The following is a 19,532-nucleotide window of genomic DNA, read 5'->3' as shown; positions in this document are numbered from 1 at the left end:
CTAACTACTCTCTCTTATTGCCAACATCCCACTCCTCTCCAAAATAATGGGGAAAATCATCAGCAGTCGATTTTTCCACTATTTAGAGACCTGCCAGTTATGCATCATCTGCTAGTAAGGATTCTATCAATCTAGATCTACAGCTGACTGCTTAACCTGCAACATACGCTGCTGGACACATGGTTTGGAGAATATATGCTGGCACTTTTTACATTTCTTAAGCATTTGGTTGTGTTTGGCATCAAGGCCTACTTAGCAAATTGCCTTTACCTGTCACTCTTTGCATTTGGGGAGCAAGCTTTCTCTTGGTGGTCTCTCTCTCATTTCATGTTTTGTCATAATGAACAAATGCCTAAGCGCCCTTTTTCTATCACCTATCCTCCTTTTTCTAAAACATCAATCACTTAATCCTATTTCCAACTTTGCTGATGGTATTACACTTCATTTGTCCTACTCTCGCAAAGCAGGCAAACTGGCCTTGAGAACTCGACACTACGGACATAGGATACACTGGGGCGTAGGGCTGACCACCTTATCCTGTGAACAGTTTGAGGTCCGATGATTAATAAACCCTTGACACTGCAAGGTAAAAGAGGGAAAGGAAGATGAGATTGTCATACTCATTTGATAAGTCATTCAGTGCCCAGATATTTCCCAAGTTTCAGGATTACCTGCAACCATCTTGAACACTGATTTCTATGTCATACTTGGGTGGGGAAGGATGACCAGCTCATCTTCATTGCCACTGAATTACCCTCTTGCCTTTTCTCTCACAAAAGAGATCTTAGCTACCTCTCCTTAACCTCAGCGATATGACATAATTCAGCTATCTAATGATCATTTTATTAGGGTGTTCCATCCTAGTAGAGCAAGCTTTATTCCTAGAAGGATAATGAGTGGGGAATGTTAGAAGTGAATGAAGAGGATATATTCCAAATATTGATTATACTAAATGTCAATAAGGCAGGGGGACTTTCTTGCAGTGTTGTGTGATGAAATTAGCTCTTCTGATAAAACATTATTGCAACAAGTTTGGCTTTTGCAAGGGTCAAATATTAAAAAGACTGTGAGCTGAGAAAAAGAAATAATTATATTTTTCTCAAATAAAAATTGTCATTGTGCATTTCTTTAGTATAGATTGGTACATGAAATTATGATATATTTCAGATATATTTCAACTTTTGAAAACAAGTTTAATGTATCTCTTCAGTAAAAATAGAAAACAATGTTTGACAGTTATAAATATAATTATAAAAAGGAAAAGGGTCGATGAGAGCAAAAAAATGAAACTTTGGATCCAAAGAAAAGAAAATAGCTGTTTTTATCTGTTCAGTCCTTTAATTGACTGAATAAACGAAAACAGGAACAAAGATCATTTTCTTGAAAATGTTATTTAGATTTGGTGACTTTCCTTTTCCTTCATTCCAGGACCCAAAGAGAATACATTGTTTCATTTGCACAACAGATGTTCTGTCTATGAATGAAAGACATCTGCAGTTTATCACTTGATGATTTTGGGTAAAAATTGATAATGAATATGGACATATAAGCAACCAGTATTTAGGATCCTAGTCTTTGATGTACTTATATGAAAGTGGATTCTTACCATTCATTGCAACAAACATTGAAATAAGTTGGATTTTTTTAAGATTCTCTCTAACAAACATTACATCAGACATTGATATATACATTTACTTTATATTTGTAAATGTATATGTCATGTTTTCTTAATTAAAATATTTTGCATGCAATCATTCATTAGCATAATTTCTTTTCCAAAAAATAAAAATTAATAGGAGTTCTGTGGAAAAATAGATATTTTTATGTAGGGTTCTGCATAAAAATTTTTTTTTGATCAAAAAATTCAAGAAACACTGATTTAAATGCCTAAACCATATAACAGATCACCAAAAAACAAACTGTGGAAGACATATCAACACAATCAATCGAACAGAAAATATCATATAAAACACACAAACCACAAATGACCACACCAGGACTATCTCTTAAAACATCGAACAAATATAACAGTACCTGTTAATTCCACTTTTCTTCATAAAAACTTACACTGTCTTTTGAAGTAATTTAGATTACATTGTCTTATAATATGTTTATTTCTTATCTCTCTTTACCAGTATTCTTATTATTATAAGATTGCTTTTTCGGTATTTTCTTATATGAAATACTGTTGATTTATTAAACGGTTTTAGAGTTAATATGAATTGCATGTTTTATATGTTAAAATTAATATAAATGTTAAAACTGCTGCAATATCAATGCAAATGTTATTGCATATTTCTATTGAAAATCATGTTAATATACCTTATTGCACATTTCTTTGTTTGTTTGTCACATATTTATACTTTGTCTTTTTCTTTCTTTAATTTTCTTTTCTTTTTTTTTTTTTTTAATTAATCATTCTATGAGGGATGTGCATTTAGTGTAGAGAAAAATGTGCATCTATTACAACAGTTATTCAATTTAGTCAGGGAATCTTGCAGACTTGTAGCGGATTTATTTAGAAGTATAGCATCATCCGCATAAAGCAAAGAGCTGAGATTAACATCTCCAATTTTGATATCAGGTTTAATACAATTTTTCTTCTTAATGTGATCCATATACACCCTATCCAAAAAGAAACCGGACTTTTCGAAAATAGAAGGAACTAGTGGCACCACCTGTTGTATCTTTTTGTTGTCGAAAGCAGCAACCTTCAGTAGTGTTGTGCCAACTGTTTATAACATTTGTTTCATTAGAAGCTGAGTTATAGTGCCAAGAGTGACTGTGTGCTTTGATGAATGGTCGGAAAATGAGTTTCAAACAGAGAGCTGCGATTGACTTTTGTGTTAAATTTGGTAAACGTTTTACCGAAACACGTCAAATGCTTCAAAAAGCATATGGTGATGAATGCTTATCCCGTACTCAAGTTTACGAGTGGTTTAAGCAATTTCAAAGTGATCGTGAAACGCTTGAGGATGACGAAAAGCTGGGTTGTCCAAAAACTAGACTAAGTGAAGTTAACATCCAAAAAGTGCTTGATTTCATCGAAGAAAACCCGAAATCGTCCATGAGATTGATTGAAGATGAATTGTGGATTCCAAAATCAACTGTGTACAACATTTTGACTGAGAGTTTGGGCCTTCGTAAATTGAATTCGTGATTTGGTCCCCACAAGTTGACCAATGATCAAAAAATGTATCGAATTGAACACAGTAAGGACCTCATTAAAACCGCTCGTATGGACTCATACTTCCTTGATACGATCGTTACTGGTGATGAAATGTGGTGTTTTGAATATGAGCCCTAAACAAAGCACCACAGTGCTTAGTGGAGACCACCAGAAGAGGGGCATCCGAAAAAAGTCGCTTGAAATCAAAAGTAAAGACATTGCTGATTTGTTTCTACGATTCCAAGGGAATCATATTATCCACAAAGAATTCGTTCTGCCTGGCCGAATTTTCAATGGTGAGTTTTATCTCGAAGTTTTGAAGCAATTGATAGCGAGAATTTGCTATCAATCGCTTCATGATACGCGATGCAAGATAATGCAACATCTCATCATTTGAACATTGTGAGACAATTTTTGAGCAAAAACTAAGTTTGTGTGTATCAATCGCCGTATTCACCTGATTTAGCACCCTGTGACTTCTTTCTCTTCCCCCGACTTCATTTACTGATGAAAGGAAAGCATTCAAGTGGCAGTAACCACGACCCTCAAAATTATCCCAGGAACCGATATAAAAAACTCATTTAACGAATTAATTGATGGTGCCAAACTCTGTATCGAAGCCGAGGAAGAGTATATTGTTGAAATAAATGATTTGAATAATTATAATTGGCCTGTGTTTTATTTACTATCAAAAGTTCAGTTTCTTTTTGGACATAGGGTGCAGGTAACGAACAGTAGAGGATAATGTACTCGTCTGACACCAGATTTAATATCAAACCATCTTCCTGTACTTCCTTCAGTAACTGCTGACTTACAAGTCTGATATAATGCTCCATTGAGACCATATAACTGTAGCGTTTTGAATAGCTTTTTTTCTTGGCACCTTCTCATATGCCTTTTGCAGGTCTACAAAACTTAAATACAGATCTTTGTTATACTCCCACGATTTCTCAACCATTTATTGTAAAGTGAAATCTGATCCTGACAGCCTCTGTTTGGCCTGATTCCGGCTTGTTCTTAAGTTCATAAATCTTACCAGGAACACTTAGTAGAGAAATACTTCTGTAATTCTTACATCGTTTTATTTCCCTTTTTATATATGGGTACTGTGAGAGCTCTGCTCTAATCATCTGAAATTCGTCTCTCTGTCCTGACCTTCTGAGCTATTCAGTGCATCCACTGCTAGATTTTTATACATCCATACTTGAGCATTTCTGGTCGAATATCATCTACTCCTGCTGCCTTTCCATATTTCAAGCTTTTGATGGCTTTTTCTATTTCAAGTATGGATATATATTCCTGATTGCATGCCTGTGTTGAATGCTATAACTGCTACTCCTTTTCGCTAATTTTTATTGCCTGAATATAACATTTTGTATTTATTGCTGAAAGATCTTACCAGTTTGTCTTTTTTGTTTCATTCATCCCTATTATGTCGATCTGTCACTTATCCAATTCCTTAGCTAGCTCCATTTCTTTACCATTCAGGCTTCTTATGTTGATAATACCCATGTTGAACTCTGGCGATTTTGAGTTTGGATGTGTTTCAGGATTTGTTACAGTAGCTGGCTTTTTGCTGTTTGCAATGGTTCCCTGGCGTAAACAACGGTTACCTCGTTTAACCAGGCGATGCCCCAGTCGGCATGAAATTCTGTTGTGCTGTACCATCATTTTATATTGTGGTTTAAGCCAGTAAGAATACAATTTGGTCGGCTAAATCCCATATTGCCAGCCCATTCTTGTTCATTCAGTATCCAGGTAGATACCTAACAGTTTGCACAACAAAAAGGTGAGGATTGGACATTAGATCAGAAGCCCTGGTTTGTTCTCCACAATCCTTTAAAGGCTGTGTGGAGGTTTCCTCTGAGTTTTACATAATTGAGAAGAGTATGTGTATAAGGGCTTTGACCCTTATGCTCATTCTCTCTTAAAGCTTTAAACCAAGGAATTACTCATCTGAAAGAGATCCTCTGCTCTCATCAGTAGTCCAAAAAACTCATTAACTATGCTATACATCCAGCCTAAAATCATGTCCCTTCTTCTACAAAGCTATATATCAAAACTGCATAGTCTTAAAATTCTCATATATCCAAAATGTTTATAAAGTCATAAAACAAACTACAAAATTTACCTAAATATAGAACCACAGTAACTCAGGCCGACATTTTTTTTTTTTTTTTAATGTTGGGCTCATATACATGCTACTATGCCGTAATGTTGTTTAGAAGTTTAATTGCTAGTCAGGATGCAATACTTGTTATATTGCTTCTATCATTTGTACTGTTAAGTCTCACTTAATTGAACATTGTAAAGATTGTAATATTCCCATACCAGACTACTTATCACCACAAACAAAAACATACCAGCAACAATAAAACTCTCACCAATGAGATATCCTTGCATGCAGTACAATCTAAACATACCCCTGAAATTGGGGAGGGTCACCATTATCCTATAAATGAAACCAAATTACATTGCTCTGGATCTCTTGTAATAAGAACCACCCAGTGTTCCATTAACACAAAAAGTCCCCCTCATGGCAATTACACATAAATTACTCTCATCAGTTCACAAACCAGCCCAGCTTCCTGCTGCATTTAGGATACTGCAGGTTTGAATCCTGCCTTGGGCATGGATGTTTGTCACTACCCTACTAACTCTGTGTGGAAAAGGCATCTGTGACCTTATCAATTCTTGTAGCAGAAGGCATCACTCCCAAAACCCTTTGAGGTACGGGAATTACCATATGCCATCTACGGACGTCAAACATGAATACCTAACTATTTTCAAATCAGCCCAGCTTCCAAATACTTTCAAACTAACCATACTCCTCCTAATATACTTTTCCTGTAAAACCACGTGGCTAGCTTACAGTTTTCTCCTGTCTTTATCTGATATTACAGATTTTATTCCTTTTTCCTTCAGTTCTTTTCATTTGATAATTTGCATAATTTATTTTCGGAATTGTTTTTTTTTTTTTTTTATTATTATTATTTTTTTTTCTATCGAAACATTTCTACTCTTAGTTATTGGTATCTTATGCTCACCACCTTTAATTATATACTGTCTCAGCTCTGATTAAGTCCTGTATTGAGTTTTTTACCATCTTTGCCCCAAAATTTTTTTCACGTAGGTATATAAATTAAAAACCTTTAATTAAAACCTCATTTCATTTGATCTTTTTTTTTTTAAATTTTTATCTAACAATAAACAAATTTAGGAGCATTGTGAATTTTAAGAAATGTTTCTGTATTAAATATTTAGGATTATAGGAACATTTGTTTTTTATATGCACTTAACAAATAATTACAGATATTGTTGACAAGACTGCAAGTTTTGTAGCAAGAAATGGTAAGTATAGTAATCAGTCAAAACTTTAGATAATATAACAGGAATAGTTTATATTTTTTATGGAGTGATGTAAAAGTTCCTTAAAAAAGTGTAAAAACTGCATTTATTAGATATGCTTCATTATTAAGTTCTTTGGCTATAAAGAGTATTTTCTCTGTAAATGGCATAACATTTAAATGCCTAATACTGTTGTATCTACTGCTTCATAAATAATTACCAATCTCCAACAATCTATTCGACTCAGTAATCACTGAGTAAGACACAGACATTAAATAGGATATTTTAGATTAAAATTTAAAAAAATACAGAACATTTTTTTTTTAAATGTGGATTTATGTATGCTCATGTGCCAACAGAAAGAAAAGACGATATGGAAACAGGATTTCTTTTACAAAATTGAAACACATATTGGAGATTTCAGTGCCAAGGTTGGACAGGAAGGTATTTATAAAGGTGCAATTGGAGAACAGTCTACATATGCACTATTGATAATGGAGAGAAACTGATAGATTCTGCCATAAGTAAAAATATGGTTATGAGAAAAGCATATTTTTATATGCTTTTCCCATAAAAACATCCATGAAAGGACATGACTATCCCCAATGTTCAACATTTTATCGAATTGATCATATAAAAGTGCATATAAATAAAAGATTGGTATCAAGTATTATGGATGTAGGATCATATAGAGAAGCTTGCCTTGATTCAGATCATTATCTGGTCAAAATTAAATACAGCTGCAGAATCTCGATGAGGAAACAAGAAAGAAATGAAAGAGCACTAAAGTTTAACTTGCAGAAGCTTAAAGAAATTAAACTTAAAACCAATTTCCTGAACAAAATTAAAGAAAAAAAATAGAGGCTAAAAACGAGGCCTATGCTCCCTGTGGAGTGAAGAGGAATAAATAAAAGTAAAGTAACAGGATTGAAATATTGATATAGAAAGAAGCTGGACATATATTAAACTGTATTCTGAACACTGCAGAAGAAACTATGGGATATGAAAATAAGCAAAAGAAAAGAGATTGGTTTGATGAAGAATTTACTGCAAGACCAACTATGATTATAGAAGGAAAATAAAGAACTGAGATGATAGGCAGATAAAATCTGTTGAAAGAAGAAAAGACAAGCCCTTAATAAAATAATGTGCACAATAGAACAAGAAATTAAGAACAGGAATGATCTTGACAAGCTAATAATGCAATCAAGCAAATTAAAGGAGAATGTAAATCTGTGCTAGATATATATACAGAGATTGTTTCTTTTGTTTGTTAACAATGGAAAAGTAAAAAAACAGATTGAATATTTTTTATGAATTTCTGAATAAGCACATTATCTCTGCAACTCATATAGTATTGAGGGTTACCATCAAGGCAAGAGCTTAATGATATAATATATTCACTCAGGAACAACAAATCCCCTGAAATAGATAAAATCCCTGTAAAGTTACTGAAAGCAGAAGAAAATAAAGTAGAAGATAAGATATTATTATTACGTGACACGTCCAAGGAATCCAAAGGCTCATCGAGAGAGGGCACCTACTCTACAACTTTATGTTTCTATCATTTAATCCACCAACTACAGTGAACCGCCACTGCCATCATTTCCTAAACCAACAGCATCAGCACACCACCACTACTAGCATTTTTGTCTGTAAGTTGCATGTGTTCTCAAGGCCAATTTGTCTGTATGCAGGATGAAAAACCCAAGTTTCCGGGGAGGAAAACCCTGCTATCTCCATATGAGATTGGCTAACCCATCTTCAATTAAAAAAAAAAAAAAAAAACATATAAAGATTCCTCTTGTCATGATGAGAATCAGACTTAGGCCTTTTCCAATCGAAGGGTGCAATGTATTGCCATTCTTCTAATTGCACTACGGAGGTGTTTTACGATATATGAATTTATTTTAATTTGTGGAAGAAAGAGAAAATCTGATCTGCCCGATACATGAGAATGACGTAGTTGCCAAGAAATTATTTGCCTCTTTTAATCCTTTATCCAAGTGTAAGATAAGTTTGTACATGAAGTTTTTTTCACAACTAGGTTACTTGTATATAAATGCTGATGACTTCACATTAATTTCCTTAGTATCCCAAAATGCAAAACACATGCTTTTGGATGTCGACCTTTCCATAATGCATAGCATTATATACATCCAAAAGGATGTGTGTTTTGCATTATGGGATAGTAAGGCAATTAATGTGAGGCTATTAGCATCTATATACATCTATATATAACCTTTATTCAGGTCACATCGGTGTGAGCCAGACCCAGAAGAGATACCAAGGCTGAAGTAATACATAAGTCATATATTTCCCATATATAATTACTTTATTATTTAAATATTCTGGATTAGAGATAGTTGTAAAAAAGGACAAAACCAGTCTGGGTAGTTGTCCTTCTCATAATACGAGGGTGGTCTGAAAAGTTCTCAGCCTAACAATGAAAAAACGAATTTATAATTTCAAATTTATTTTTATTTTTCGACATAATCACCCTTAAGACTAATACATTTATTCCAGTGCCATCATCCCATCTCTGTAGTTGGTTCTCAGTAAGATCTGCAAAATACCTCTCTACAGCTGCAATCACCTCTTGATTCGAAGAAAAATGCTGACAAGCGAGGAAGATTTTTAGTTTTGGAAAGAGATAGAAGTCAGAGGGAGCCAGATCTGGGGAATAAGGTGAATGTTCCAACAATTCATAGTGCAGATCCCTTAATTTTCCTATTGCCAAAATACCTTTGTGAGCAGGTGCATTGTCCTGATGAAAGATGATTTTTTTCTTCTGCAAACCGAATCTTTTTTCTCACAAATTTTTTCATCTAGTCTGGTTAAAAGATCAGAATAATATTCCCAAGTTATTGTGTTACCCTTTTCTAGATAATTAATAAACAAAATGCCTTTATCCCAAAACACCGATGTCATGACCTTTCCTACTGATGGAATCGGCTTCGTCTTCTTTGGCACTGAACAACCAGCTTCTGTCCACTGTTTTGACTGCTGTTTGGATTCTGGGGTGTAATGGTGAATCCAAGTCTCATCTATAGTAATAAATCGATGCGCAAAATCAGTTTTATTCTTGTTAAAATGCTCCAAGCACTGTTCAGAGATTTTCATGCAAGTGCGTTTTTGATCTGCTGTGAGCAAGCTTGGGCACCCATCTTGCATAAAGCTTTTCATTTGCAATTCTTCATGCAAAATATATCTTACATGTTCTTTTGAAATGCCTATAGTCTCAGCAATTTCCCACTCTTTGACTTGCTGGTCATCCAATACATTTCGTGTACACTTTTTGTTACACTTTTTGGATGTCCTTCATGTGGATCATCTTCAAGGCTGGTAAGGGCATGTTTAAACTCAGCAGCCCATTTCTTAATTGTCAGAAATGAAGGGGAAGAGTGCCCATAAACTTTTATGAACTTCAAATGAATTTCTTTTGGCATTAAACCTTCTTTTACAAAGAATTTTTTAACCACGATACTCAATTTTATCCATTTCAAGGGATAGAGACAACACTTTTCCTTCAGACCGCTGTATAAAACAAACTACTTGATAGAATGATTTGCAATTTCACATGGATGCTTACGACATATGTATCAACTTGGAAAAAAAAAAAAAAAATCGAGCCGATAGTGTTGCCATCTATGGTCGAGGCTGAGAACTTTTGAGAAAGCCATCGTAGATAGTTTTATATGTGTTTTGCATCATGTGATACTAAGGCAATTAATGTGAAACCATTAGCTTCTATATACAAGTAGCTTAGTTGTGAAGAAAGTTTGTGCACAAAAACGTTTACACTTGGCTAAAGGATTAAACAAGAATATAATTTCTTAGCAACTTTAATTCATAACCAAGTGAAAAACTTTTCAACATAAGAATGACAAAACAGTTTGTGGAAATTATAAAGATATTGCTCTGTTATGTACAACATACAAAGTACTGTATGCCCACAGATGCGAAGACCCTTCGACACTTCTGCTCATGTCAAAAGAAGGAGAATCTATTCCGATATTAGGGTGATCAGTGCATTTCGTGGGATGAGTGTTCATTATTGTACATTGGGAAATTAGCTTTTCTTTTATGAAAATTCTAGTTCTTAAAGTGGTAACTATTTTGCTTGTACAACAGTTGGAAAATTTATGTATAAAGCATGTGACTTCACACGTTGGTGGCCAATTCATACATCCTTTATTTCTTTCTCACCTTCTGCATGAATTGACTATTCTTGGCACAAAGCCAAGGTTTGTTATACGAAGTGTGGGCATACAATATTTACCTACTTTTTGAAGAACTGATTAAACCCATTTGTGAAGAAGATAATTGGTCTCTACCATGGTGGTTTCAGGAAAGGTAAATCCGTGATTTATCAAATAAATATAGTTAAACAGTTTGTTCATTTCCAACAAACATATGACAGCGTTAAAAGGAGAAAATTATGTGAGGTCTGATACATTTTGGAAGCTTATAAGCCTTAGAAGTTAACAATGTATAATTCAGAAACACAGGCTAATAACCAAGACTATATAACTAATTTAATGGATGTGAAATTAAAACTATAGAGAATGTAATGTTTTATTAGGATTTATACAACTAGCTTTATCAAGAGTAAGACATCACAAATACACCAAAATGCCAAAATCTTAAGCTATAATAGTATACTCAGTTAAATGCTATTTAAGAATGCATGTTGTTGTTGAGTCCAGAGTAGAGCTTTTCTCTAGGGTTATTTCAATTTTCTGTAGAACAGCAGCAATAGCTGGACAAGAATAGATATGGGCAAGTGTTAGTTTAACTCTTAATTGTGGGTTCTTTTTTTTTGGGGGGGGGAGATAACCTTGTATGATGATCCAAGCCATATAAAGTTTTGAATATTTCTGCTTATAGTGCTGATTGCCACATTCTGGGTAGTTTCATTCCATCTTTTATTTTATTTTATTTTATTTTTTTTGCATTATCAGTGTGTTTCAGTACTTCTTCAGCATCAAACACATTCTTCTGGATTAGCATTTTGAATTTGACATTCAGCCTAAACAACCAAAATGATTGTGTATGAACAAATTGATCAAAAGGATGGATGATTGTGAAGGTTTAAATTTGTTATGAAATAGATGATGATGATAAATGAAGTTTTTTTTATTGGATTCACCATCATCATCATCATCAAATTCCTGCCATCTACGCTCAAGGGGTGTACAGGATATGATAGTACTACATGAAAAAAATTACATCATTATTAATTTCCTATCTACAATTTTCCTCCAAATCAGTCTGTTACTTGTCAAGACTCCAACATTATCAGATCTTATATTTCTATCGTCTAAGGCACTTTGTACCATATCAATCCACCTATATCTTGGTCTTCCTATGGGTCATTTTGCTGCCAACTGGCAGAGAACACTTGTTTTGCTAATCTTTCCTCGCCCATTCTTTTAAGTGACCATACCACCTGAGATTAGCTCTGCTAACGCATTCCTGGATGCTGACAATGTCAAGTTCTTAACTAATATCCTTGTTTTTAATATGATATTGCCATTGATGCCATCTGTTCACGCTTATAATCTTTCTCAGGACTCTCATATCTGTGGTCTCTAGTCTTTGGTCAAGTGTTTTACTTCTGACCCAGCTCTCAGATCCATAAGTTAAAACTGGTTTGAACACTGTCTTGTATACAGCTAATTTAGTGTTTCAACTAATTTCTCTCTTATTCCATATGAATTTATTCAGTTGACTTCCTACCATACCAGCTTTGTTGATTCTGTTGTCTATTTCCATATTTGATTTACCATCTTCACTAAAAATCGTGCCTAAGTAGCTGAAATGTTTTACTTGTTCCACAGGTTCTCCATTCAAAACACAGTTGGCATTTTCAATGATTCTGCCTATTTTCATTGTCTTTGTCTTTTTATTGCTGACCTTCATACCATATCTATTACAACAGCTATTCAATTTAGTCAGGGAATCTTGTGGACTTGTGGCAGATTTATTTAGAAGTATAACATTGTCTGCATAAAGCAAAGAGCTGACATTAACATCTCCAATTTTGATATCATGTTTAATACTACTTTCCTTCATAATGTGATCTATATAGATAATGAATGATAGCGAGGCTATGTACATCCTTGTCTCACACCAGATTTAACATTAAACCATCTTCCTATATACTTCCTTCAATTCTAACTGCTGACTTACAACTCAAATAGAGACCAAGTATTGCTTGGTATAATGCTGCATTGACACCATATAACTGTATTGTATTGAATAGCTTCTCTCTTGCCACCTTGTCATATGCCTTTTCCAGAAAGACAAAACTTAAATACAGATCTTTGTTATATATTCCCATGCTTTCTCGACTATTTGTCATAAAGTGAAGATCTGATCCTGACAGCCTCTATTTGGCCTGAATCCAGCCTGAATCCAAGCTTTTTTTCCACAATTCTTCTCAACCGTTTCTCAAGTATACTTGCATAGATCTTGCCAGGGACACTCAGTAGGGAAATACCTCTATAATTTTCACATGCAGTTTTATTTCCCATTTTATATATGGGTACTATGAGAGCTCTACTTCAATCATCGGGAATTCGTCCCTCTGTCCAGGCTTTCTGAACTATGCAGTGCAGCCACTGTAAGACTCTTATATCACCATACTTTAACTCTTTAACTTCCTGTGTCCACCAGGGAGTTCTGATTTTTTTATCCTTACAGACAACCTCACCACATGCCTATCTGGCAGAATCAATCAATGTTTTCTTCAGAGTTTGCCACTGAATCTCCAAGGTTTGATTCCTGTTCTCAAACTCTTTCATTTTTTCTTCAATAATCTTCGTGTATTTTAGTCTACAGTTCACATCTGAGAGCTACTCAACTTTTATTCACTTTAAAATTTTCATACATGTTATTCTTTTCAATATGAAATTCAATTTTATCTTGCTCAAGACTAAATAGTGATCACTTCCAATTTCAAATCCTCTGTAGAGTCTGGTGTCCTGCACCAGGGAGAAAACATCACTATCAACAATAACATAGTCAATGAGACTTTTCTTATTCCTAGCCTCTTCTCTCCATGTGAATTTGTGCACATTTTTATGTTGGAACATGGTGTTAGTAATAACCAGTCCATGTCCTGAGCAGAAATCCAACAGATATTTGCAATTATTATTACCTCTGCTCTTTTCTCCAAATTTTCCCAAAATATTTTTGTATGTCTCGCAATCATTTCCTACTCTACTATTTAGATCCCCAACAAGGACCATCTTTTCATTTTTCATTGTGTCAGTTGCTTTTTCTAAAGCCTCAAAAAATTCTTTTTCAAAAACTCAAAAACTTCTACCTTAGTAGAACCTTCTGTGGGACCATAGGCACAAATAAGTCTCATTGTCCAGTTCCCCATTCTCATATTTGCCCACATTACTCTACTTGAGACTGACTGCCATTCAAGAAGATTAGCCTCGTATTTTGTGTTGAATACTATGGCTACTCCTTCTTTTCCTTGATTGTCATTGCCTGAATATAACATTTTGTATTTATTGCTCAGAAAGATCTCACCAGTTTTGGTCTTTTTTGTTTCAGTCACCCCTATTATGTCAATCTGGTACTTATCTAATTTCTCAGCTAGCTCCATTTCTTTGCCATTCAGGCTTCGTACGTTGATAGTACCGATCTTTAACTCTGGTGATGTTGAGTTGGGGTTTGTTTTCAGATTTGTTCCAGTAGCTGACTTTTCGCTGTTCGCCCTGGTTCCCTGGCGAAAACAACGGGGGGCCTTGTTTAACCGGGCGACGCCCCAGCCGGCATGAAATTTTGTCATGTTGTACCATCATTTTTTATTTTGGTTTAACCAATAAGAATACAATTTGGTTGGCTAAATCCCAAATTGCCAGCCCATCCTCGTTCGTTCAGTATCCAAGTAGATGCCCAACAGGGAGCACCACGAGAAGGTGAGGATTGGACATTAAGTCAGAAGCCATGGTCGGTTCTACGCATTCCTTTAAAGGCTATGTGGAGGTCTCCTCTCAGTTATATGGCTTTGACCCTTAAGCACCGCTTATTGGATTCACACTGAAAGTTATTTAGTGCCTCTTCTAGCTGAGTTGGTATTGACAATGCCCTCTGATTGTAAAAGCTTGAATTTGACCATAAAAATGGCAAGGATCACCCTCCCAGACACCCAGTTTTTTTAAATTATGCAAAACTGCAAACCAGGAAAAGGGCATATACTTTGAAAGATAGAGCAGATTATAATTAGAGATGAGAATAACCACCATTTCATGGCATTAATTAAATTTATGCCATTACAAGGTCATTATTTATATAAACATTAATTTTTCATTTAAATTTACAACTTGGCTGATGACTTCTTTCCCTCCCCTCTTTTTACAGTTATAATTTAATACAAGGAATAGAAAAAAATAAATTTTATCAGTATATAAAATAAGTAATCATTTTATACCAGTTACGTTAAATCTAGCAAAACATTAAGTTCTATATAGGTACATTATCTAGAAAACTAGTAAGTTTGTTAATTTTCTAGACCAAAGTTTAGGAACCCTTTCGCAAGAAAATCAAGAGTTGAAAAATACAGTTGCATTACTATTTGCAACTGAAATTCCTTTCCTCATCATCATCATCAAATTCCTGCCATGTACCCTCAAGGGGTGCACAGGATATGATAGTACTACATGAAAAAAATTACATCATTACTAACTTCCTATCTACAATTTTCCTCCAAATCAGTCTGTTACTTGTCAAGACTCCAACATTATCAGATCTTATATTTCTATCATCTAAGGCACTTTGTACCGTATCAATCCACCTATATCTTGGTCTTCCTCTGGGTCGTTTTGCTGCCAACCTTGCAGAGAACACTTGTTTTGCTAATCTTCCTTTGCCCATTCTGTTTAAGTGACCATACCACCTGATATTAGCTCTGCTAACGCATTCCTGGATGCTGACAATGTCAAGTTCTTTCCTAATATCCTCGTTTTTAATATGATATTGCCATTGATGCCATCTGTTCACGCCTATAATCTTTCTCAGGACTCTCATATCTGCGGTCTCTAGTCTTTGGTCAGGTGTTTTACTTCTGACCCAGCCTTTGGTCAGGTGTTTTACTTCTGACCCAGCCTCACATCCGTAAGTTAAAACTGGTTTGAACACTGTCTTGTATACAGCTAATTTAGTGTTTCAACTAATTTCTCTCTTATTCCATATGAATTTATTCAATTGACTTCCCACCATACCAGCTTTGCTGATTCTGTTGTCTACTTCTATATTTAATTTACCATCTTCACTAAAAATCATGCCGAAGTAACTGAAATGTTTTACTTGTTCAACATCATCCACATAAAGCAAAGTGCTGACATTAACATCTCCAATTTTGATATCATGTTTAATACCACTTTCCTTCATAATGTGATCCATATAGATAATGAATAACAAAGGGGATAATGTACATTCTTGTCTCACACCAGATTTAACATTAAACCATCTTCCTGTACTTCCTTCAATTCCAACTGCTGACTTACAATTCAAATAAAGACTAAGTATTGCTTGATTATAATGCCCCATTCACACCATATAACTGCAGTGTATCGAACAGCTTCTCTCTTGGCACCTTGTCGTATGCCTTTTCCAAATCGACAAAACTTAAATACAGATATTTGTTATATTCCCATGCTATCTCGACTATTTGTCGTGAAGCGAAGATCTGATTCTGACAGCCTCTATTTGGCCTGAATCCAGCTTGTTCTTCACCCAGCTTTTCTTCCACAATTCTTCTCAACTGTTTCTCAAGTATACTGGCATATATCTTGCCAGGAACACTCAGTAGGGAAATAACTCTGTAATTCTCACATACAGTTTTATTTCCCTTTTTATATATGGGTACTATGAGAACTCTACTCCAATCATCGTGAATTCGTCCCTCTGTCCAGGCTTTCTGAACTATGCAGTGCAGTCACTGTAAGACTCTTATACCACCATACTTCAGCATTTCTGGTCGAATATCATCTACTCCTGCTACCTTTCCACATTTCAAGCCTTTGATGGCTTTTTCTACTTCAAGTATGGATATGTATTCCTGACTGCATGCCTGGTCAGTGTTTTTTACCACTGTGCTGTCATCACTGCTTGTTTCATTTAGCAATTTCTCGAAGTAATTACTCCATACTTCAAGGATATCTTTTTCTCCCGTTTTCATGTCACCGTTATCCTCTCTAACTCCTTTTACAGCACTATTTCCTCCATTCCTAATCTTCTTCAATAACCTCCAAAATATTTTACCACCTTCTTTATATTTATTTTCTATGTTCTTGCCAAAATCCTACCATGACTTTTGTTTAGCTAGTTATAAACAGTGTTCAGCTTTCTTACATTTGTCTCTGTATTCTCTAAGAGCACAAGCTGACTTATTTGACAGGAACTTTTGATATGTTTTCTTCTTTTCCTTCACTGCCTCTTTAACTTCCTGTGTCCACCAGGGAGTTCTGATTTTTTTTATCCTTGCAGACAACCTCACCACATGCCTCTCTGGCAGAATCAATCAATGATTTCTTCAGAGTTTGCCACTGAATCTCCAAGGTTTGATTCCTGTCCTTAAACTCTTTCATTTTTTCTTCAATAATCTTTGTATTTTAGTCTACAGTTCACATCTGAGAGCTGCTCAACTTTTATTCGCTTTAAAACTTTCTTACATGTTATTCTTTTCAATATAAAATTCAATTTTATCTTGCTCAGGACTAAATAGTGATCACTTTCAAATCCTCTGTAGAGTCTAGTGTCCTGCACCAGGGAGAAAACATCACTATCAACAATAACATAGTCAATGAGACTATTCTTATTCCTTGCCTCTTCTCTCCATGTGAATTTGTGCACATTTTTATGTTGGAACATGGTGTTAGTAATAACCAGTCCATGTCCTAAGCAGAAATCCAACAGATATTTGCCATTATTATTAGCTTTGCTCTTTTCTCCAAATTTTCCTTTTTCATTGTGTCAGTAGCATTCTCTAGAGCCTCAAAAAATCCTCCACTTCTACCTAGAACCTTCTGTTGGACCATAGGCACAAATAAGTCTCATTGTCCAGTCCCCCATTCTCATATTTGCCCACATTACTGTACTTGAGACCGACTGCCTTTCAAGAAGATTAGCCTCGTATTTTGTGTTGAATACTATGGCTTCTCCTTCTTTACCTTGATTTTCATTGCCTGAATGTAACATTTTGTATTTATTGCTCAGAAAGATCTCACCAGTTTTTGTCTTTTTTGTTTCAGTCGCCATTATTATGTCGATCTGGTACTTATCTAATTCCTCAGCTAGCTCCATTTCTTTGCCATTCAGGCTTCTTATGTTGATAGTACCGATCTTTAACTGTGGTGATGGGGAGTTGGGGTGTGTTTTCAGATTTGTTCCAGTAGCTGACTTTTCGCTGTTCGCCCTGGTTTCCTGGTGAAAACAACAGGAGCCTTGTTTAACCGGGCGACACCCCAGCCGGCATGAAATTTTGTCATGTCGTACCATAATTTTTTTATTTTAGTTTAACGAATAAGAATACAATTTGGTCGGCTAAATCCCAAATTGCCAGCCCATCCTCGTTCGTTCAGTATCCAAGTAGATGCCCAACAGGGAGCACCACGAGAAGGTGAGGATTGGACATTAAGTCAGAAGCCATGGTCGGTTCTCCGCATTCCTTTGTAATAGCAAAGCTAATAATAATGGCAAATATTTGTTGGATTTCTGCTTAGGACATGGACTGGTTATTACTAACACCATATTCCAACATAAAAATGTGCACAAATTCATATGGAGAGAAGAGGCAAGGAATAAGAAAAGTCTCATTGACTATGTTATTGTTGATAGTAATGTTTTCTCCCTGGTGCAGGACACCAGAATGTACAGAGGATTTGAAATTGGAACTGATCACTATTTAGTCTTGAGCAGGATAAAATTGAATTTCATATTGAAAAGAATGAAATGTAAGAAAGTTTTAAAGTGAATAAAAGTTGAGCAGCTCTCAGATGAACTGTAGACTAATATAAACAAAGATTATTGAAGAAAAAACGAAAGAGCTTGAGAACAGGAATCAAACTTCAGAGACTCATTGGCAAGCCTCGAAGAAAACTTTGATTGATTCAGCTTGAGAGGCATGTGGTGAGGTTGTCTGCAAGGATAGAAAAATCAGAACTCTGTTGTGGACACAGGAAGTTAAAAAGGCAGTGAAGGAAAAGAAGAAAGCATATCAAAAGTTCCTGTCAAATAAGTCAGCTTGTGCTCTTAGAGAATACAGAGACAAATGTAAGAAAGCTAAACACTGTTTATAACTAGCTAAACAAAAGTCATGGGAGGACTTTGGCAAGAACATAGAAAATAAATATCAAGAAGGTGGTAAAATATTTTGGAGGTTATTGAAGAAGCTTAGAAATGGAGAAAAGAGAACTGTAAAAGGAGTTAGAGATGATAAAGGTGACATGAAAATGGGAGAAAAAGATATCCTTGAAGTATGGAGTAATTACTTTCGAGAAATTGCTAAATGAAACAAGCAGTGATAGCACAGTGGTAAAAAGCACATTATAGGCATACAGCCTGGAATACATATCCATGCTTGAAGTAGAAGAAGCCATCAAAGGCTTAAAATGTGGAAAGGCAGCAGGAGTAGATAATATTCGACCAGAAATGCTGAAGTATGGTGGTATTAAAGTCTTGCAGTTTCTGCATTGTATAGTTCAGAAGGCCTGGACAGAGGGACGAATTCCCTATGATTGGAGTAGAGCTCTAATAGTACCCACATATAAAAAGGGAAATAAAACTGAATGTGAGAATTAGAGGTATTTCCCTACTGAGTGTTCCTGGTAAGATATATGCAAGTCTACTTGAGAAATGGTTGAGAAGAATTGTAGAAGAAAAGCTTGGTGAAGAACAAGCTGGATTCAGACCAAATAGAAGCTGTCAGGATCAGATCTTCACTTTATGACAAATAGTCGAGAAAGCATGGGAATATAACAAATATCTGTATTTA

At 35.1% G+C, this 19,532-nt stretch overlaps 1 protein-coding gene across 1 annotated transcript in view; it reads left to right on the top strand.

Annotated features, from left to right (window-relative positions):
- Window positions 1–19,532, top strand: part of Sf3a1 (splicing factor 3a subunit 1) — a 265,118-nt gene that overhangs the window by 6,552 nt on the left and 239,034 nt on the right. Inside the window, exon 2 of the mRNA XM_090395253.1 lies at window positions 6,482–6,520. Within this exon, the coding sequence (XP_090251379.1) occupies window positions 6,482–6,520 (39 nt within the window). The remainder of the gene's footprint in view (window positions 1–6,481; window positions 6,521–19,532) is intronic.

The sequence above is a fragment of the Typopeltis vanoorti genome, chromosome 7, assembly GCF_054136105.1.
Source record: "Typopeltis vanoorti isolate ZY-2024b chromosome 7, IOZ_Tvanoo_1.0, whole genome shotgun sequence".
In the NCBI taxonomy this organism is placed as follows: domain Eukaryota; kingdom Metazoa; phylum Arthropoda; class Arachnida; order Uropygi; family Thelyphonidae; genus Typopeltis; species Typopeltis vanoorti.
Note: the sequence above shows the minus strand (reverse complement) of the source record. Positions and strands in the feature narration are given on the sequence as shown.